Raw genomic sequence first — 15,409 nt, forward strand, 5'->3', positions numbered from 1 at the left:
GGCATTAAAAAAAAAAAAAAGACAGAGGCCACTGGAACAGAATAGAGAACTCAGAAATAAATCCATATATCTACAGGGAATTAATTCTCAAAAAAAGGTATAGAAACTTGATCCGTATCTTGCATCATGTAGAAAAGTCAACTAAACACTTAATGTAAGACCTGAAATTCTTAAACTACTAGAGGAAAACGGGGAAACACTTTAAGATACTTGCAATGGCAATGATTTTATGAATACGACTCCAAAAGTACAGGAAACAAAGGCAAAAAATATCAAGGCTACATCAAACAAGCTTCTGTTCAGCAAAAGTTAACAAGTTTACAGAGTAAAGAAACAATCTAGAGAATGGGAGGAAATATTTGCCAGCCACTGATCTACATATAAAGAAATAAAAAGCTTAACAAAAAACTAGTAATCCATCTAAAAAATGAGTCAATTAGCTACATTCCCAGCCGTTTTTATTTTGAAACAGTCTTGCTAAATCACCCACACTGGCTTTGAACTTGTCATCCTCCTGCCTCAGCCTCCTGAACATATTGTTAATGTGTATGAAAACCAAAAGTAAATAAGTGAATCCTTAATGTTTTCCTTTAGAAAGAAAAACAAATTATCACAATTTTTAATGTATAAGTTCTTTAATTTCACAATTCTGCTTAAGGAGATTCATATAATGGAATACCATGAAGCTGTTATAAAGGTGAATAACCATATATATTTCTTCAGAAAAAGTAAACATAATATTAAATTAAAAATAAGCTAAAACCAGGTGTAGTGGCACACACCTGTAAACCCAGCGGCTTGAGAGGCTGAGGCAAAAGGATCACAAATTCAAACTCAGCCTTGGCAATGCAGCAAGATCCTGTCTCAAAAAAGTTAATAATAAAATAAAAGGACTGGGTATGTATCTCAGTGGTAAAGCATTCTTGGTTCAATTCCCAGTACCAAAGAAATAAAAAATAAAAAGGGCTGGGGATGGTGGCTCAGTAACGAAGCACCTATGGATTCAATCTCCGGTACAAAAATAAATAAATAAAAATAAAAACAAACCTACAAAACAAAAACAAAAAAACTAAATAATAATGCCTGAGATATAATCCGATCTTTATTTAAAAAGTATCCATCTATATAAACTTATGTGAGCGTGTAAGAAATCTGCTTAAAAATGGTCTGTGCAGCTATATATACTACTGTTAAAAGTATTACTTGCAGGATGGGTTAAAAAAAAGGATTTATGTGAGCTTTCACTTTTTAATGCATACATCTCTATATAATTTGTAGTTTTACAATAAGCTTATATAACTTTATGATTAGGAAAAAATTACTTTTCCTTTTTGAAAAATCCAAAATCTCCCAACTTTTACCTTAAAAATAAACAAAAGAGTTTCTTTATGTCAACTCTTAAGTCATATTAACCACTCCTCCTTGCCCACTTACTTTCTTTCTTTTATTTTTGTGGTGCCAGGGATTGAACCCAGAGCCTTGTGCATTCGAGGCAAGCACTCTACCAACTGAGCAACATCCCCGGCCCCGCCTCCACTTTCTTATTGCTCATTGAAAACATTCCTAATACCTAGAGAAAGTTTGTTACCCTTTACCTCAAGGGCATTATTTTTATATCTGGATCTCCTTTGGCTGCTTAATCTTCCCTAGTTGGTAAGTCAGCTATTTTTATTACAGTATAGGAACTAAGACCTAATTTTGGTTTACAAACAACACTAAAATAACAACAAAGGTGTTAATGAATATTTGGGAATACAGAACTAAAGCATGAAGGCTTCGAAAAGTAGAATAATAAGTTCTTTTGTCCAAATTTAACCAATTACAACAATCAATTTTGTGTATCAAGGACAGGTGATTTTTTGGGCTGGGGATGTGGCTCAAGTGGTAGCGCGCTTGCCTGGCATGCGTGCGGCCCAGGTTCGATCCTCAGCACCACATACAAACAAAGATGTTGTGTCTGCCAAGAAGTAAAAAATAAATAGTAAAAAAAAAAAAGAAATTCTCTCTCTTTCTTTAAAAAAAAAAAAAAGGACATGTGATTTTCAAGTTCTTTTAAACATTTTTCAACATATTCACAATCCACTTTCTTATTCCTATCAGCATAATTTCTCCTCTCTGTTTAATCAAAAGAGATGATGTGTCAACAGTACACCAATATGCTACAAAGTGCAAACAAAAAATAACAAATCCACCATTATTTGTATATCTCAGAAAGAATTTAGAGTACTAAGTACTATATTTTAAATGGGATATGCTAAAACTGCAAAATTTTTTTAAAAGGAGTGATGAAGACAATGAAGTGACCAGAGTATAAATTGCGAAGGAGGTAGAAAAGGGAAAATGTTGGGGGAAAAGATAATTCAGAGAAAACTTTTTTCCTATAGCTCTACAGCATGGAACTAGTATCAATGGATAGAAACAAAGGGAGACAGAATCTAGCTTAGGATTTTTACCAAATTATTTTTTAGGAGTTTATTAGGTCTTGTGAATACCAAAAGGCACATTTTAATAGTAAGAGCAAAATTTTGTCCCTACTACATATGCTGTGTCATTAACCCAGTAAGAACAAAAAGGAAAGAATGATAAAGAAGGTAGCAGGCTACCTTTCCAGTGCACTGCAGGTGCTGTCCTGGCACGGAGAGGGAGGTCACAAACATGGTAAAGCAGCGAAGCAAGAATACAGTGCCCATCAGACTACAGAGCCTTCGCAGAAGGATTGACCTGTGAACAGAGCAAGCAAAGAGGGAAAAAGATCAGAAGAAAACAAACCAAAAAACCCTGGCATCAAATGTTTACCTAAAGGGAAAGCAAGCAGAAAAACCACTAGATTTTTTTTAAGAAGACAGGAACCTTAGAGTACATCTAAAGCATCACTATCCAATAGAAGTCTCTGCAATGATAGAAATGTTCTATAAATACTTTGTCCAATATGCTATTTACATGTGGTTCTTGAGCACTTGCAATGAGGCTAGTATAGCCACAGAACTTAATTTTAAATTTTATTTCATTTTAATTGATTTAATAAATTGGCTAATGAGGGCTGGAGTGGTGGCTCAGTTGGAAGAGTGTTTGCCTTGCATGTGTGAGGTACTGGGTTTGATCCTCAGCACCACAAAGAAAAACAAATAAATAAAGTATTAAAAAAATTGGCTAATAATATTAGCTGATATTCATTCTAACTTTTCCTAACTTAAGCTATAATTTTTTTTAGATACAAAGTTTGATATTAAGTATATCTGAAATACAAATTTTGAAAAACTACAATTTGGGTAATTGTGAACTGCACTGTGACATCATTTTTACTGTTATATTGTTTCTTTAAATGTCCTAAATTAAAATAAACTAAGATGCTTAGAGAGAACTTTTGTTTTATACATTTATATAAATACTCGTCTTGGGCTGGGGATATGGCTGAGTGGTACAGTGTTTGCCTAGCCATGAATGATGTCCTGGGTTCAATCTCCAGCAACAAAAAAACATATAAATAATATAGAAAGAAAGAGATCAAAATGCTTCTCTCTCCCTCAAAAAGAGCTTTGAACACAAGACTAGGTATATTTCAAGCCTCAGTGTACATACCTGGGAATGGAGTGTAGGAATCTGCATTTTAACAAACATCCAAATGATTCTAATAAAAGTGATGCTTCAAGAAATGTCTTTTTAAACTAAGTAGATTTGCATTGAACTGACCTCTACTATGCTTTGCTAAACCAACAGTTTATAAGGTAAAACTTTCTTTTGCTTTGAAAACTTGGATAAATTCAAATCCATGGAGTTCTATGAGGCAAAAGTAACCAGAAAGCAGTGGTGCATGTTTCTAAACACCTCAGGTTCAAAAGCAAACCAGAATTAAAAATATTGCTGCAAAACTGAAAAAAAAAAAAAAAATGGGACAGAAAGGTTCAATATGGCCTCAAAGTGTGACAAGAATAGCAATCATCAACCTTACTTTTCACCTTCAAAGCCTGAAATAACTACTGCTTAGGACACAAAACTCATCACTGTGGTTATCTCAAGCACATCCTGTTGAGGAGAAAGAATAGAAAATGACAAGAAAGTGTCCTTATTCCTCTCCTGCATTCCAAAGATGGACAGCAGATCACTACAAATTTTATACTTCTTTAAATTTTTCCCTTTTTTACTTGAATCAAGTAATTTTCCTCATTAGAATAGGAAAAGAGCCTCTCCTAGGGCCCTTATGCTTTCCTCTTTTAACCAAAAAAATTCTTCCCTTTATATTTCTTGGTGAATATGCCAAAGAAGCACTTCTCCTATTTAGCAATTTCCTATACCATCTCAAGTAAATCACACTGCATAGACAGATACATAGAGTATGTAAAATGGTCTCATTTTTTAAACAGACCTCCTCCAAACAGAGAACACTTTCTTTCATTTAAACATTTGAACCAAACACTGTTCTTGGAAGAGTTTCTATTCTTCTATAGAATGTGACATTTCTGATTTGTTTCTTTCAAAAAAAAAAAGATAAGGCTAAACTGGTAAGGATTAGCTCACGGCTGATCATCCACAATTCTGTTCTTTTCCTGCAAAATACATTCACAATATTACTTACTATGTAGGATGACACTTCTGTTGATTAAATCTGAGACCTTTTTTTTTTTTTTTTTTGTTAATAACTATAATGTCACACTTACCAGAGAAGGAAATTAACCAGAAAAATGCAAAGGGAGGGACAAGACTTGATGACCAAACACAAGAGAGTAAGGAAGGTACCTGTGCTTGTGAAGAAGAAGAACCAGGAGCCAAATATAACATAGAATCATGCCACATACTTCTGTCATGGCAAAGGCCCATGGGATTCTAGGAACACTGGAACAGAAAAAAAAACTTTTTTGAACTGAAGAGAAGTAAATATCACCCTTTTCAATAGATATTCACTTTTCTAAAAATGACATTAAAAGTTTAAATAAATTTACATCTCTCAGGAAATGGTATTTGGAGAGCCAGAGAATAAAAATCAATTTTATAAAGTGAACCACTTCTTAGAACATGTTTGTTGTCTGTGATTCCAAGTTCTGGCTCTCTATGAAAAAGCAATGACCATTTTCTCCCACCTTATCGCATGGCAAACCTGGATACAGAACTACCCACAAAGAACGGAAAAAAAGACCTCTTCTTATATGTTAATTTCAGAATCCAGACAATCAGGACTTGAAATTATTCTTTTCTTTAATAATTATTTCCATTATTATCATGACAAAAATATTTAAATATGTAATACATATAAATATGTATATATACAATTTTTTTAAGTGTTTAAAAGTGTTTATTTGGGACTGGGGTTGTGGCTCAAAAGAATAAGTACATCTTAATCACTCCAGAAAATTCCCCTGTGCCCCCACCCCAGCACAAGGGCAACAACTGACCTGACTGGTGTCCCTGAAAGGATTGCCTTTTCCAGAAAGATTTACTTATTGTAAGTTCATTCCTTGAACAACTTCTTGTAATTCTCCAAAGCTAATAAATACTTTTTTTATTTGCAATACTCAGGATTGATTCCAGGGGCACATTACCTCTGAGTTACACTCTCATTCCTTTTTATTTTTTGAGACAGGGTATCTCTAAATTGCTGAGACTGGCCTTCAACTTGTGATATGTCCTTCCTTGGCCTCCTCAGATGCTGGGATTACAGACCTGATCCAGAGCATACAGCTATTTTATTAATCTCTCTTTTCCCTCAAGGGAAATGTCTCCTAGAGCTCTTCTTGCTCTTATCCCAATTTAGAATGGCTGCATTTTCTACTCCTCCTGCGTGGTTATTTATTAGAATAAAGTTATTATTAGAATAAAATTCACCTTGTGAATTCCTCTTTCTATATCAAATTTTCAGATTTTAAAAATTTAATAACAGTTATCAAGAATACAAGCAATAATAAATGTTGATGAGGATATGGGGGAAAAAGTACACTCATACATTGCTGGTAGGACTGCACACTGGTGCAACCACTTTGGAAAGCTGTGTGGAGATTCCTCAGAAAACTTGGAATGGGACCACCATTTGACCCAGCTATCCTACTACACGGTCTATATCCAAAGGACTTAAAATCAGCATACTATAGTGACACAGCAACATCAATGTTTATAGCAGCTGAATTCATAATAGCCAAACTGTGGAACCATCTAGATGCCCATCAATAGATAAATGAAAAAAATAAACTGTGGTGTATATACACACACAATGGAATATTATTCATCATTAAAAGAAAATAAAATTATGACATTTGCAGGTAAATAAATGGAGTTGGAAAATATCATGTTAAGCTAAGTAAATCAGTCCCCAAAAATCTAAAGGCCAAATGTTTTCTGAGTCCATGACAGGAGGGGGTGGTTCAGAGAACCAACTTTGGAATGGGATAAAGGAAGGGTGGGGAGCGATCATAGGGGTAGGATGGTGGAATGAGATGGACATCATTACCCTAGGTAATGATGTATAACTCAGGGTATGTATAATTGCACGAATGGTGCATCTCTACTTCGTGTACAGTCAGAGGATTGAAATGTTGCATTCTATTTGTGTAAGATGAATTGAAATACATTCTACTGTCATTTACAACTAAGTAGAACAAATTAAAAAAAAATCTAAGTTCTGCTTGGTAGTATAGGGTATGGCCTATAATCCCAGTTACTTAGAGGCTGAGGTGCATTAGCAACTTAGTGAGACCCTGCCTCAAAAAAAAAAAAAAAGGGCTGTAGCTGTAGCTCAAGGGTAGAGCACTCCTGGATCAAATCCCTAGTATCCCCAAAAAGGTTTGTATTTTTAAAATTTATTTCATTTTTCCCTTCCTCCTTTCTTTCTTTCTAGGTACTAGGGATTGAATCAGGGCCTCACACATGCTAAGTAAGCATTCATCACTTTTTTTTTTTAAAGTATTCTTCTGCTCCCTATTTTGTTTCCAAATTTCCTTTTTTCCTGTTTGTATTGGTATGTTTTCCTTGAATGTTTGGTTATTCTTGAATGACCATTCATATGGTCTATTGTGTAAAATAGGCTTCAGAAGCAAACCCTGGAACAAATATCAGTGTGAAAGAGATTTTTGAGGAAGAGTTCCAAAGAAAATCTATAGGGTGGTAGAACATGAAATCAATAAGACAGAGAAGCAAAACAAGGGTGAGACATAAAGCAAAACTCTGTAGGAAGTCAGGAATTGCTAACTTCAGCTCAATCCTATGGGGAATTTGGTCCAGTGTAGGTTCCAGCTAAATACTGTCCCAGTTAGGGCAAAGAGAAATGAAGTATCTATACCCCATCTCTTAAGTCATTGGCTATGGACTGCTACTAAAGGAATGTAAATTTCTAAGCATTTTTTTACTCTCTTTTCAAGTAGGCAGTGTATTCTGGCAGCTCAAGAGCAGCCCTCCAACAAACAGGCATAACTACCGGGTCTTGAGAGCATTAGTGTTCAGGAAAATGGAAAAGAGATCTGAGGGGATACTGAAGGAACACTAACAGCATCTGCGACTGTTCTCTGATGAAAAAAGCTTTAAATGTTTAAGAGCATGAAGCTTTGTTAGTGAATGACACTGTAGATAGTAAGGCAAAAAAAATTTGATTTCAAATTCCTGTTATGAATTGAGAAAATGTCTATTTGTACATGAATGTTCAAGCAGCATTATTAATAGTAGCCAAAAGAAGGAAACAACCCCAATGCCCATCAATTAATAAGTGGGTAAATAAAATATGGTATATCTACACAATAGAAAATCATTTGGTAATAAAAAGAAACATAGTATTGATGCATACTATAATATGTATGAATCCTGAAAGCATGTTAAGAAGCCAGATACAAAAAAGCCACAGATGGTGTCATTTATATGAAATGGACAGAATAGACATATTCATAGAAACAATGGTTGGCAGGGTCTGAAGAAAGGAGGGAAAAGAGTATGATTGCTAATGGTATGAATTTCTTTTGAGGTTGAATGTTTTGGATTTAGTGGTGATGGCTGTACAACTCAAAACAAAATCCTCATTGCTCTACCAAACTATTTTCCCTTTCTTCCTTTATTCCTTGTGATGGCTATTTACAGAAGTTCAGGATAATTGTCACTCTAATTCTAATAATAATTTGTGTTCTTGCTCACTTCTACTTTCACTTCTCTTCCTATCATCTTGTCCTTTACCCTACACCACAGCAATTTCAACTCATGTTGTAACTGAAACCTTGTCATTTAAGATTATTCCTCATAATCTCAATTTCATGAATTGTATTGTCTAATACCCCTATGCCAAGGGTATGTAAGTTTTTTGTTGTTTTTTTTTTTTTGGCAGGGGTGGTTCTGGGAATCAAACTCAGGGCACTAGTCATGCTATATACACGCTGTACCATAGTAATCACCTCGAACAGGCCCCTAGTGCTGCTATGACATTACATGAATCTGCTCACTCTTCTGTTTTGTAGAGGAACATTTTATACTCCAGCTTTTCTTTCCAAACCTCCATTTCTTTTCTCTGTTCTCACTTTCTGTACACAGAGAAAATAAAAGCCATCAGAAGAGCACTTCCTATGTTCCATCAGCACGTATAGCAGTCTTCTGCCTCTGTTTCCACATTTTCTACCTTTGCTGTTATTATATTTATTTTGTTTATTTATTTTTATGTGGTGCTGAGGATGGAACCCAGAGTCTCACACGTGCGAGACGAGCACTCTACCGCTGAGCCACAATCCCAGCCCCTCATTCCTATTTTAAACTCTACAGTTTAGCCTATTCAAAACAAAACAAACAATACCTTTTGACCCCATATCTCCCCCTCATTCCTTCCCACACTATAGCTCCACTTAGTTCTTATAGAAAAGTTTGCCCTTATAAGAAAGATTTGATTATCTCTAATTTCTGTGTTCCCATTCTATTTCTCTCATCATTTCTTCGACTAATTGTTTTATTTTGAAAAAAATCTGATTCTACTGAAAAAAGTTACAAGAATAATAAGCACTTTGTTTCTCATCTAAATCCCTCATTGTTTGTAATAATTAATGCTCTGCCACATTTACTTCATTACACACACACACACACACACACACACACAACTCTTTTGGGGGAAACTGAAGTCTCCCAAAGTAAATTACTGACATTATGATACTCTAAATATTTTGGCATTTCTAAGAACAAGCATATCCTTTTCATAACTCAATATACTATTACATCCAGGAAATTATAACATTGATTTAGTTATCATCATTTAATATACAGGTCTTCAAAATTTCCTAATTACCTCAAAATGTTCTTTACAGAAATATTCTTTCTTAATATAGGATCCAATTAAAGTATTGTTCCTGATTATATCTCTTCAATTTCTCTTACAATTCCCCCTGGTTTTTGTGATGACACTGATATTTCTGGGGATTTCAGATTACTTATTGTGTAGAATATTCCATGTTTCAGATCTTTCTGATTATGTTCTCATAGAGTTACATTTTTAAAAAATTAGGGTGGGGAGCAAGATTATAGGTGATATTGTGAACATCACCCACTTTCAATGCACATAATGTTGGTTTTTTCTATGGAGATGCTACATTTGGTCATTTGGTTAAGCAGACACATGCCAGGTCTTGCTATATTGTAAAGGTACTTTATTCCTTATGTAATTAAGTAATACGTAAGATGATACTTTCAGATCTCGACACTATGCTGCTACCAAATGGCCTTTCACCTTATTGGAGGATGCAAAACAGTTGTGCGACCACATTTATTTGCTGGATAGTGTTCTTGAAGGGCTTCCTGTCTTACCCATTATTTTTTGTTTATTACCATAGATTTAAAGATTATTTTTCTTACTCAATATATTACAGTCCATTACCAACATTATTCTTTTTGATGTTCCAATTATACTAATTTGTTCAGCAGGAGCCCCTTTAAACCAATTCCTATGTTTTTTTGACGTGTTGCCATTGGTTTGTGCACTTTCCCTGATTTATGGCACAAGATCTGCTTCTCACTTTTTTTTTTTTTTAATATATTTTTTTTTAAAGACAGAGTGAGAGAGAGGTAGAGAGAGAGAGAATTTCAACATTTATTTTTTAGTATTTGGCGGACACAACATCTTTGTATGTGGTGCTGAGAATCGAACCCAGGCTGCACGCATGCCAGGCGAGCGCGCTACCGTTTGAGCCACATCCCCAGCCCCTGCTTCTCACTTATGTTATACTTTCCTTACCACAGACTTAAAATTGGTCACTTCTCTGAGAAGCCCTGGTCTAGTTTCTTTTCATCTGGGAATGGTGGTTATACATGACCATCTATAAGCTCACAGTGTTCACTGCCAAGTTTCAGGGTTTTTTGCTCTGTTTTAATTTTTTTTTTTTTTTTTAGTTGTAGATGAACACAATACCTTTATTTATTTATATGTGGTGCTGAGGATAGAACCCAGTGCCTCACACATGCAAGGCAAGTGTTCTACCACTGAACCACAAAATCCCAGCCCCCATTGCTGAGTTTTTGTTGCAAATCACTTCATATAATTTCATAGAAATTATCCACATTCTTTTTTTTATGATTAAATAGTAATTCACTGTGTAGATGTAACCATAGTATATTCAATAGTTTTCCATGGATAAACGTTTAAATTATTGCCAATATTTATAATTATTATAAATAATGTCACAATGTAATGTTTTTTCATATTTGTGAAGAATTACCTTCAGGTAAATCACATTCTCACTTGAATCCATTATAATTGGATTTTTGCCATTATTAACTCTTGCCATAGTCACTGATGACCAATATGTCACTGATGACCAATATGTCGATAAATCCAAAGGCCAATTAATTACTGAATTACATGACCTCTCTTGAGCATTTGACATAGCCAGTTACCCAGCCTTCTTAAAATACTTTTTTTGCCTGACTTCTAGGATATTTGTGGAAGTATCTTTCTCTTCAGTCTTCTGAATGATTTCTCTTTTTCTTGATCTTCTTTAATAGTTTCTCCTTATTTATTTGATTTCAATGCTCTTCCTATTTTTTACTTCTTGTTCCTTAAACATGCCAGAATACTCCCAGTTTAGAATTTTTTGTGCCTAGCTGTTTCCTCTGCTATTTCCCCCAACATATCCACATATCTTTTCACCAGATATCCACACACTTTCTTCCTTAGGAATTTTTGTTTACAGGTGGGAAAACTATATAGAATAGGAGATAGAATATTCTAATAACTTCTTAAACAACTTTCAACCAATTCTGTTTATTTTAGCATAACTCCTTCACCTCCAGTGTCCACAGCTTTGAGAAATTTGCAATATAAATTAGGTTGATTTTCAGTTTTCTCCATTGCTATTTTAGAATTAGGATATTTTTTGCTAGTTGCCATTCATTCATTCTGCCTTCACACTTCCAAAAATGTATAGCTGTTTTATCCAACCCATCCTGTAGGCTTTAGTACTTAAAAAACAAAAGCAAACAAAAAAAATTTTAGTTGGGATTTCACAGGGAGCAAAAATGTCATGTGTATGCTATTCTTTCTGTGTATGTATATGTGACTGTGTGTGTGTTACTGGGAATTGAAGGCAGGGACTCATTTATGCTAGGAAAGTACTCTACCCACTAAACTACATCCCCACCCCTTTTTATTTTATTTATTTTCAAAATTTTTATTTATTTATTTATTTTTTAAGAGAGAGAGAGAATTTTTTAATATTTATTTTTTAGTTTTCGGCAGACACAACATCTTTGTTGTTTGTATGTGGTGCTGTGGATCGAACCGGGGCTGTACGCATGCCAGGCGAGCGCGCTACCGCTTGAGCCACATCCCCAGCCCCCCCAACCCCTTTTTAAATTTTAAGATAGCATCTTACTATGTTGCCCAGGCTGGCCTACAACTTACAATCCTCCTGCCTCAGCCTCCCAAATACTACTGTCTTTTTTTTTTTTTTCCAGTGGTGGGATCAATCCCAGAGCCTCACACATGCCAGGGAAGCACTCTAACACAGAGCTCAATTCCCAGACCCTATTCCACCATTGTAAAGTGAATATTCTAAAATTATTTCATCTTGCCAGTTGTAGTACACTCTGGTAATCCCAGCAACTCAGGAGGCTTAGACAGGAGGATCCCAAGTTTGAGGTCAGTTTAGCCTTGAAAAAATTTGTAGTGCCTTATTTTTAGAAAATATTTTGCCCTTGACCTTCCGAAAGTAACATAGTATGTATTTTAAGAATTTTTTATTTTATTTTATTTTGAGATAGAGTCTTACTAATTGCCCAGGCTGACCTGTGGGAGGCCATCTTCGCATGTGATTTGAGTCACCTCCCTGGCTGGGCGAGAGGTGCTTAGGCACATCTTGTGTCCAGAGCTTTCCCCACCCTTCTGAGGTCCGAGGGCTTGTCCGTGTGGAGGTGGACAAGGCTTCATAAATGAAGGTTCAGAACATGAGAAATCTCTAGGGAGTTTTGAATTAAAGAGACAGACTCTAATTACCTTTAAACCACCTCCAGGACAGCTTCTCCTGGCTCCAGCCTCCAGCCACCTATTATGGTAGCAAGGTTTACTGAAGAGGCTAGCTAGAGAGAGAGAGAGAGAGAGAGAACACGCGAGGGAGTGGACTTTTATTGGGGAACAGAAAATTCTGGGGAAAATCCCATCCAATGAAGATTAAGGGGGCAGTGTCCCAAGGCCAGGTACAACGATTGGGTCTTTGGGGTAGTGGCCAGACACGCCTCCACACGGACAAGCCCTCAGACCTCAGAAGGGTGGGGAAAGCTCTGGACAAAAGATGTGCCTAAGCACTTCTCGCCCAGCCAGGAGGTGACTCAAATCACGTGTGAGGATGGCCTCCCACAGGTCAGCCTGGGCAATTTAGTAAGACTCTATCTCAAAATAAAATAAAATAAAAAATTCTTAAAATACATATACTATAAGTTACTTTCGGAAGGTCAAGGGCAAAATATTTTATAAAAATAAGGCACTACAAATTTTTTCAAGACTTCTTTTAAATCACAAATATAAAACAGTTCTGTTTATTATTCTATTCTTATTTTTCATACAATAGACTATATTCTTTTTCTAAATCCAGTATTTAATAAAAAATAATACTATAATTAAATCCATTTGTACTAGTTGTGATAACTCCAATTTATCTGGTGATAAGAGACTGCCCACAGTTTCAGAAAAGCAGAACCCTGCTCATTAATTAAGGAAAAAGAATGGGGGCTAGGGATATAGCTAGCTCAGTGATAGAGCACTTGCCTAGTACATACGAGGCACTGGGTTCAATCCTCAGCACCACATAAAAGTAAAAAAAAAAATCAATGGATCAAACATACTTCCAGGACACCCTTTTAAAATCTGAAATGTGCAAGGATTAAATCTATACAAAAATAAATTAGGGCTGGGGTTGTAGCTTTGTGGTAGAGCGTTTGCCTACCATGTGTGAGGCACTGGGTTCAATTCTCAGCAACACATAAAAATAAATAAAATAAAGGTCCATAGAAAACTAAAATATATACATATATTTTTTTCTTCATATATATATATGAAGAAAAATAAGTTAAGTGGTCACCTAGGTTTGAACTTTTAAGTTTAGGTAAGGTTTTTACTTTAAATGATTTCAAAATATCTTTTTAATACCACCAGATAAAGCAAATGTAAAGTATATGTCAACCACAACCACAACAACATAGTATCACTGCTGTTACTATAGCAACCTTCTACAAACTTAGCATGTAGGAAAAATACTTACCTGTCTAAGAATATATCTGGGAGTGGTGGATAGGTCTGCATGTCAGGCACTCGTTCATGGACTATAACCATAATGAAAGATGTAAACCCGAATACTATAAAAACATATATACAACTTAGTATGGTCTTCCAGTACTCTGGGTCCAATCTTCGAACAGGATGTTTGTTTTTGCCATTCATGTACTGGTACTCATCAGAATTCAAGTCAGTGATGGGTCCATCACAGTCATGTGAAAGTTCACCATTACAGAGCCAGTCTGCACTTTGAAGAGCACTGATGAATGGGGTCATGGAACTCATGGGACTGTCACTATTGTAGCCCATTTCTTCTAAAACATCAATATGTATTTTCTGCAATTTTCGGACAGAAAGCATTAACCTTTTAATGTCCCCTAGGACTTTGATTTCCAGAGGAGGAGACCGGAGATCATATTCAGTCAATGTTAACAATGTGATTCCATCAAGTCGGTGCTTATTGCATAAAATGTCCACATATTCAAAAAAGCCTTCATCCTTCAGCCACACAGCTACATGCTTGGTAGTCCAACGGCGAATACAGAGTTGATTGGGACCTGCCATTTCTTCCTCCACTGTCTGCCAAGGGAAAATAAGTAAACAAAACAAAAATTTTAGTGTGTTAACAACTCCTTCAAAGACCAAATACACAAAAACAGCAGAAACAGTCATTTACCTACATTCCCTACTGGATTCTAGAATCAAAGAAATAGATATTATAAAATTACCATATTCTTAGAAAAAGTATCTTTCCAATTTGAGGCAGAAAAAAATCCCCTACAAAAGCAAATAGATAATTGTAATGCATCCTGTTGTCATATTTAACAAATTAAAATGAAAAGGAAAAAACCCTGCACTTCCCACTTAGACAAATTACAATATTTAACGTCTAGGAAAAAAGCTTTTTGGTTTCATTACTTTTGTCATCATTATCAATATCATAATCAAAAACAATTGTTTACTGTAAATTTCTACATTGGTGGGACCAAGGCATGTCTGTCTTGTCAGGTTGATCAATGTGTTATTTGAACAATAGTAATAAACAAATGCCCTGTAGGGTCCTTAAAAAAAAAAAAAAAAAAAAGCAAATAGATAACTGTAATTCCAGGAAACTCTTAAGAGTTAAAATATTTCTATCTACTATTATACATAAAATGATTTCTCTAACAGATATTGAGCCTTTAAACTAGTTATAAATTTGGGTCTTAATAAGAACTCAGTTACTTCTATACTGTGAATATCTCATTATAGAATGGAATAAGACACTTTTGGGATTTTAGTGATAATTTTTTTAATGGTCTTTTCAATTAACATAAGTTTGATGACTCATACTTTACACTACAGTTATAAAAGGCCAATATTATGCTATGTTTTAAAAAGCACTTATTAATTTTACTATTTTTATCCTATTAAGATGTTTATGTCATTTTCCTATTGTAAGACTTTCAGTTACCCTGGACTGTATCAGGTTTATAAAGTATATCAGATAAATGGGAGACAAAGTCCTACACAGGGGTTAAAAAAAAGAAAGGAAAAACAAAACATTATTTCTCAAATGTACCTCCTCAACTATTAAAGCCTGTGTGTTTTCTGACATTTTTCTAAATCTCTAAACACTGAGTCTATTTCCTTCTGAGATGATTTTCAAAATGTGATGGGGAAACTTTAAAGCATTTTTTAAAAATATGAAAAAAAATGATACAA

The 15,409-nt window shown here is 35.0% G+C and overlaps 1 protein-coding gene across 3 annotated transcripts in view; it reads right to left on the reverse strand.

The window, feature by feature from the left end:
- Nucleotides 1-15,409, reverse strand: part of Samd8 (sterile alpha motif domain containing 8) — a 57,300-nt gene that overhangs the window by 15,411 nt on the left and 26,480 nt on the right. For all 3 annotated transcript variants that reach the window (XM_015504600.2, XM_048801824.1, XM_048801823.1), the window contains exons 2-4: nucleotides 13,692-14,284; nucleotides 4,735-4,830; nucleotides 2,604-2,721 (exon numbers count right to left, since the gene is read on the reverse strand). In XM_015504600.2, coding sequence (XP_015360086.1) covers nucleotides 2,604-2,721; nucleotides 4,735-4,830; nucleotides 13,692-14,269 — 792 coding nt within the window. In that variant the 5' untranslated portion in view covers nucleotides 14,270-14,284. The remainder of the gene's footprint in view (nucleotides 1-2,603; nucleotides 2,722-4,734; nucleotides 4,831-13,691; nucleotides 14,285-15,409) is intronic.

This window comes from Marmota marmota, unplaced genomic scaffold, assembly GCF_001458135.2.
Source record: "Marmota marmota marmota unplaced genomic scaffold, marMar, whole genome shotgun sequence".
Classification (NCBI taxonomy): Eukaryota; Metazoa; Chordata; class Mammalia; order Rodentia; family Sciuridae; genus Marmota; species Marmota marmota.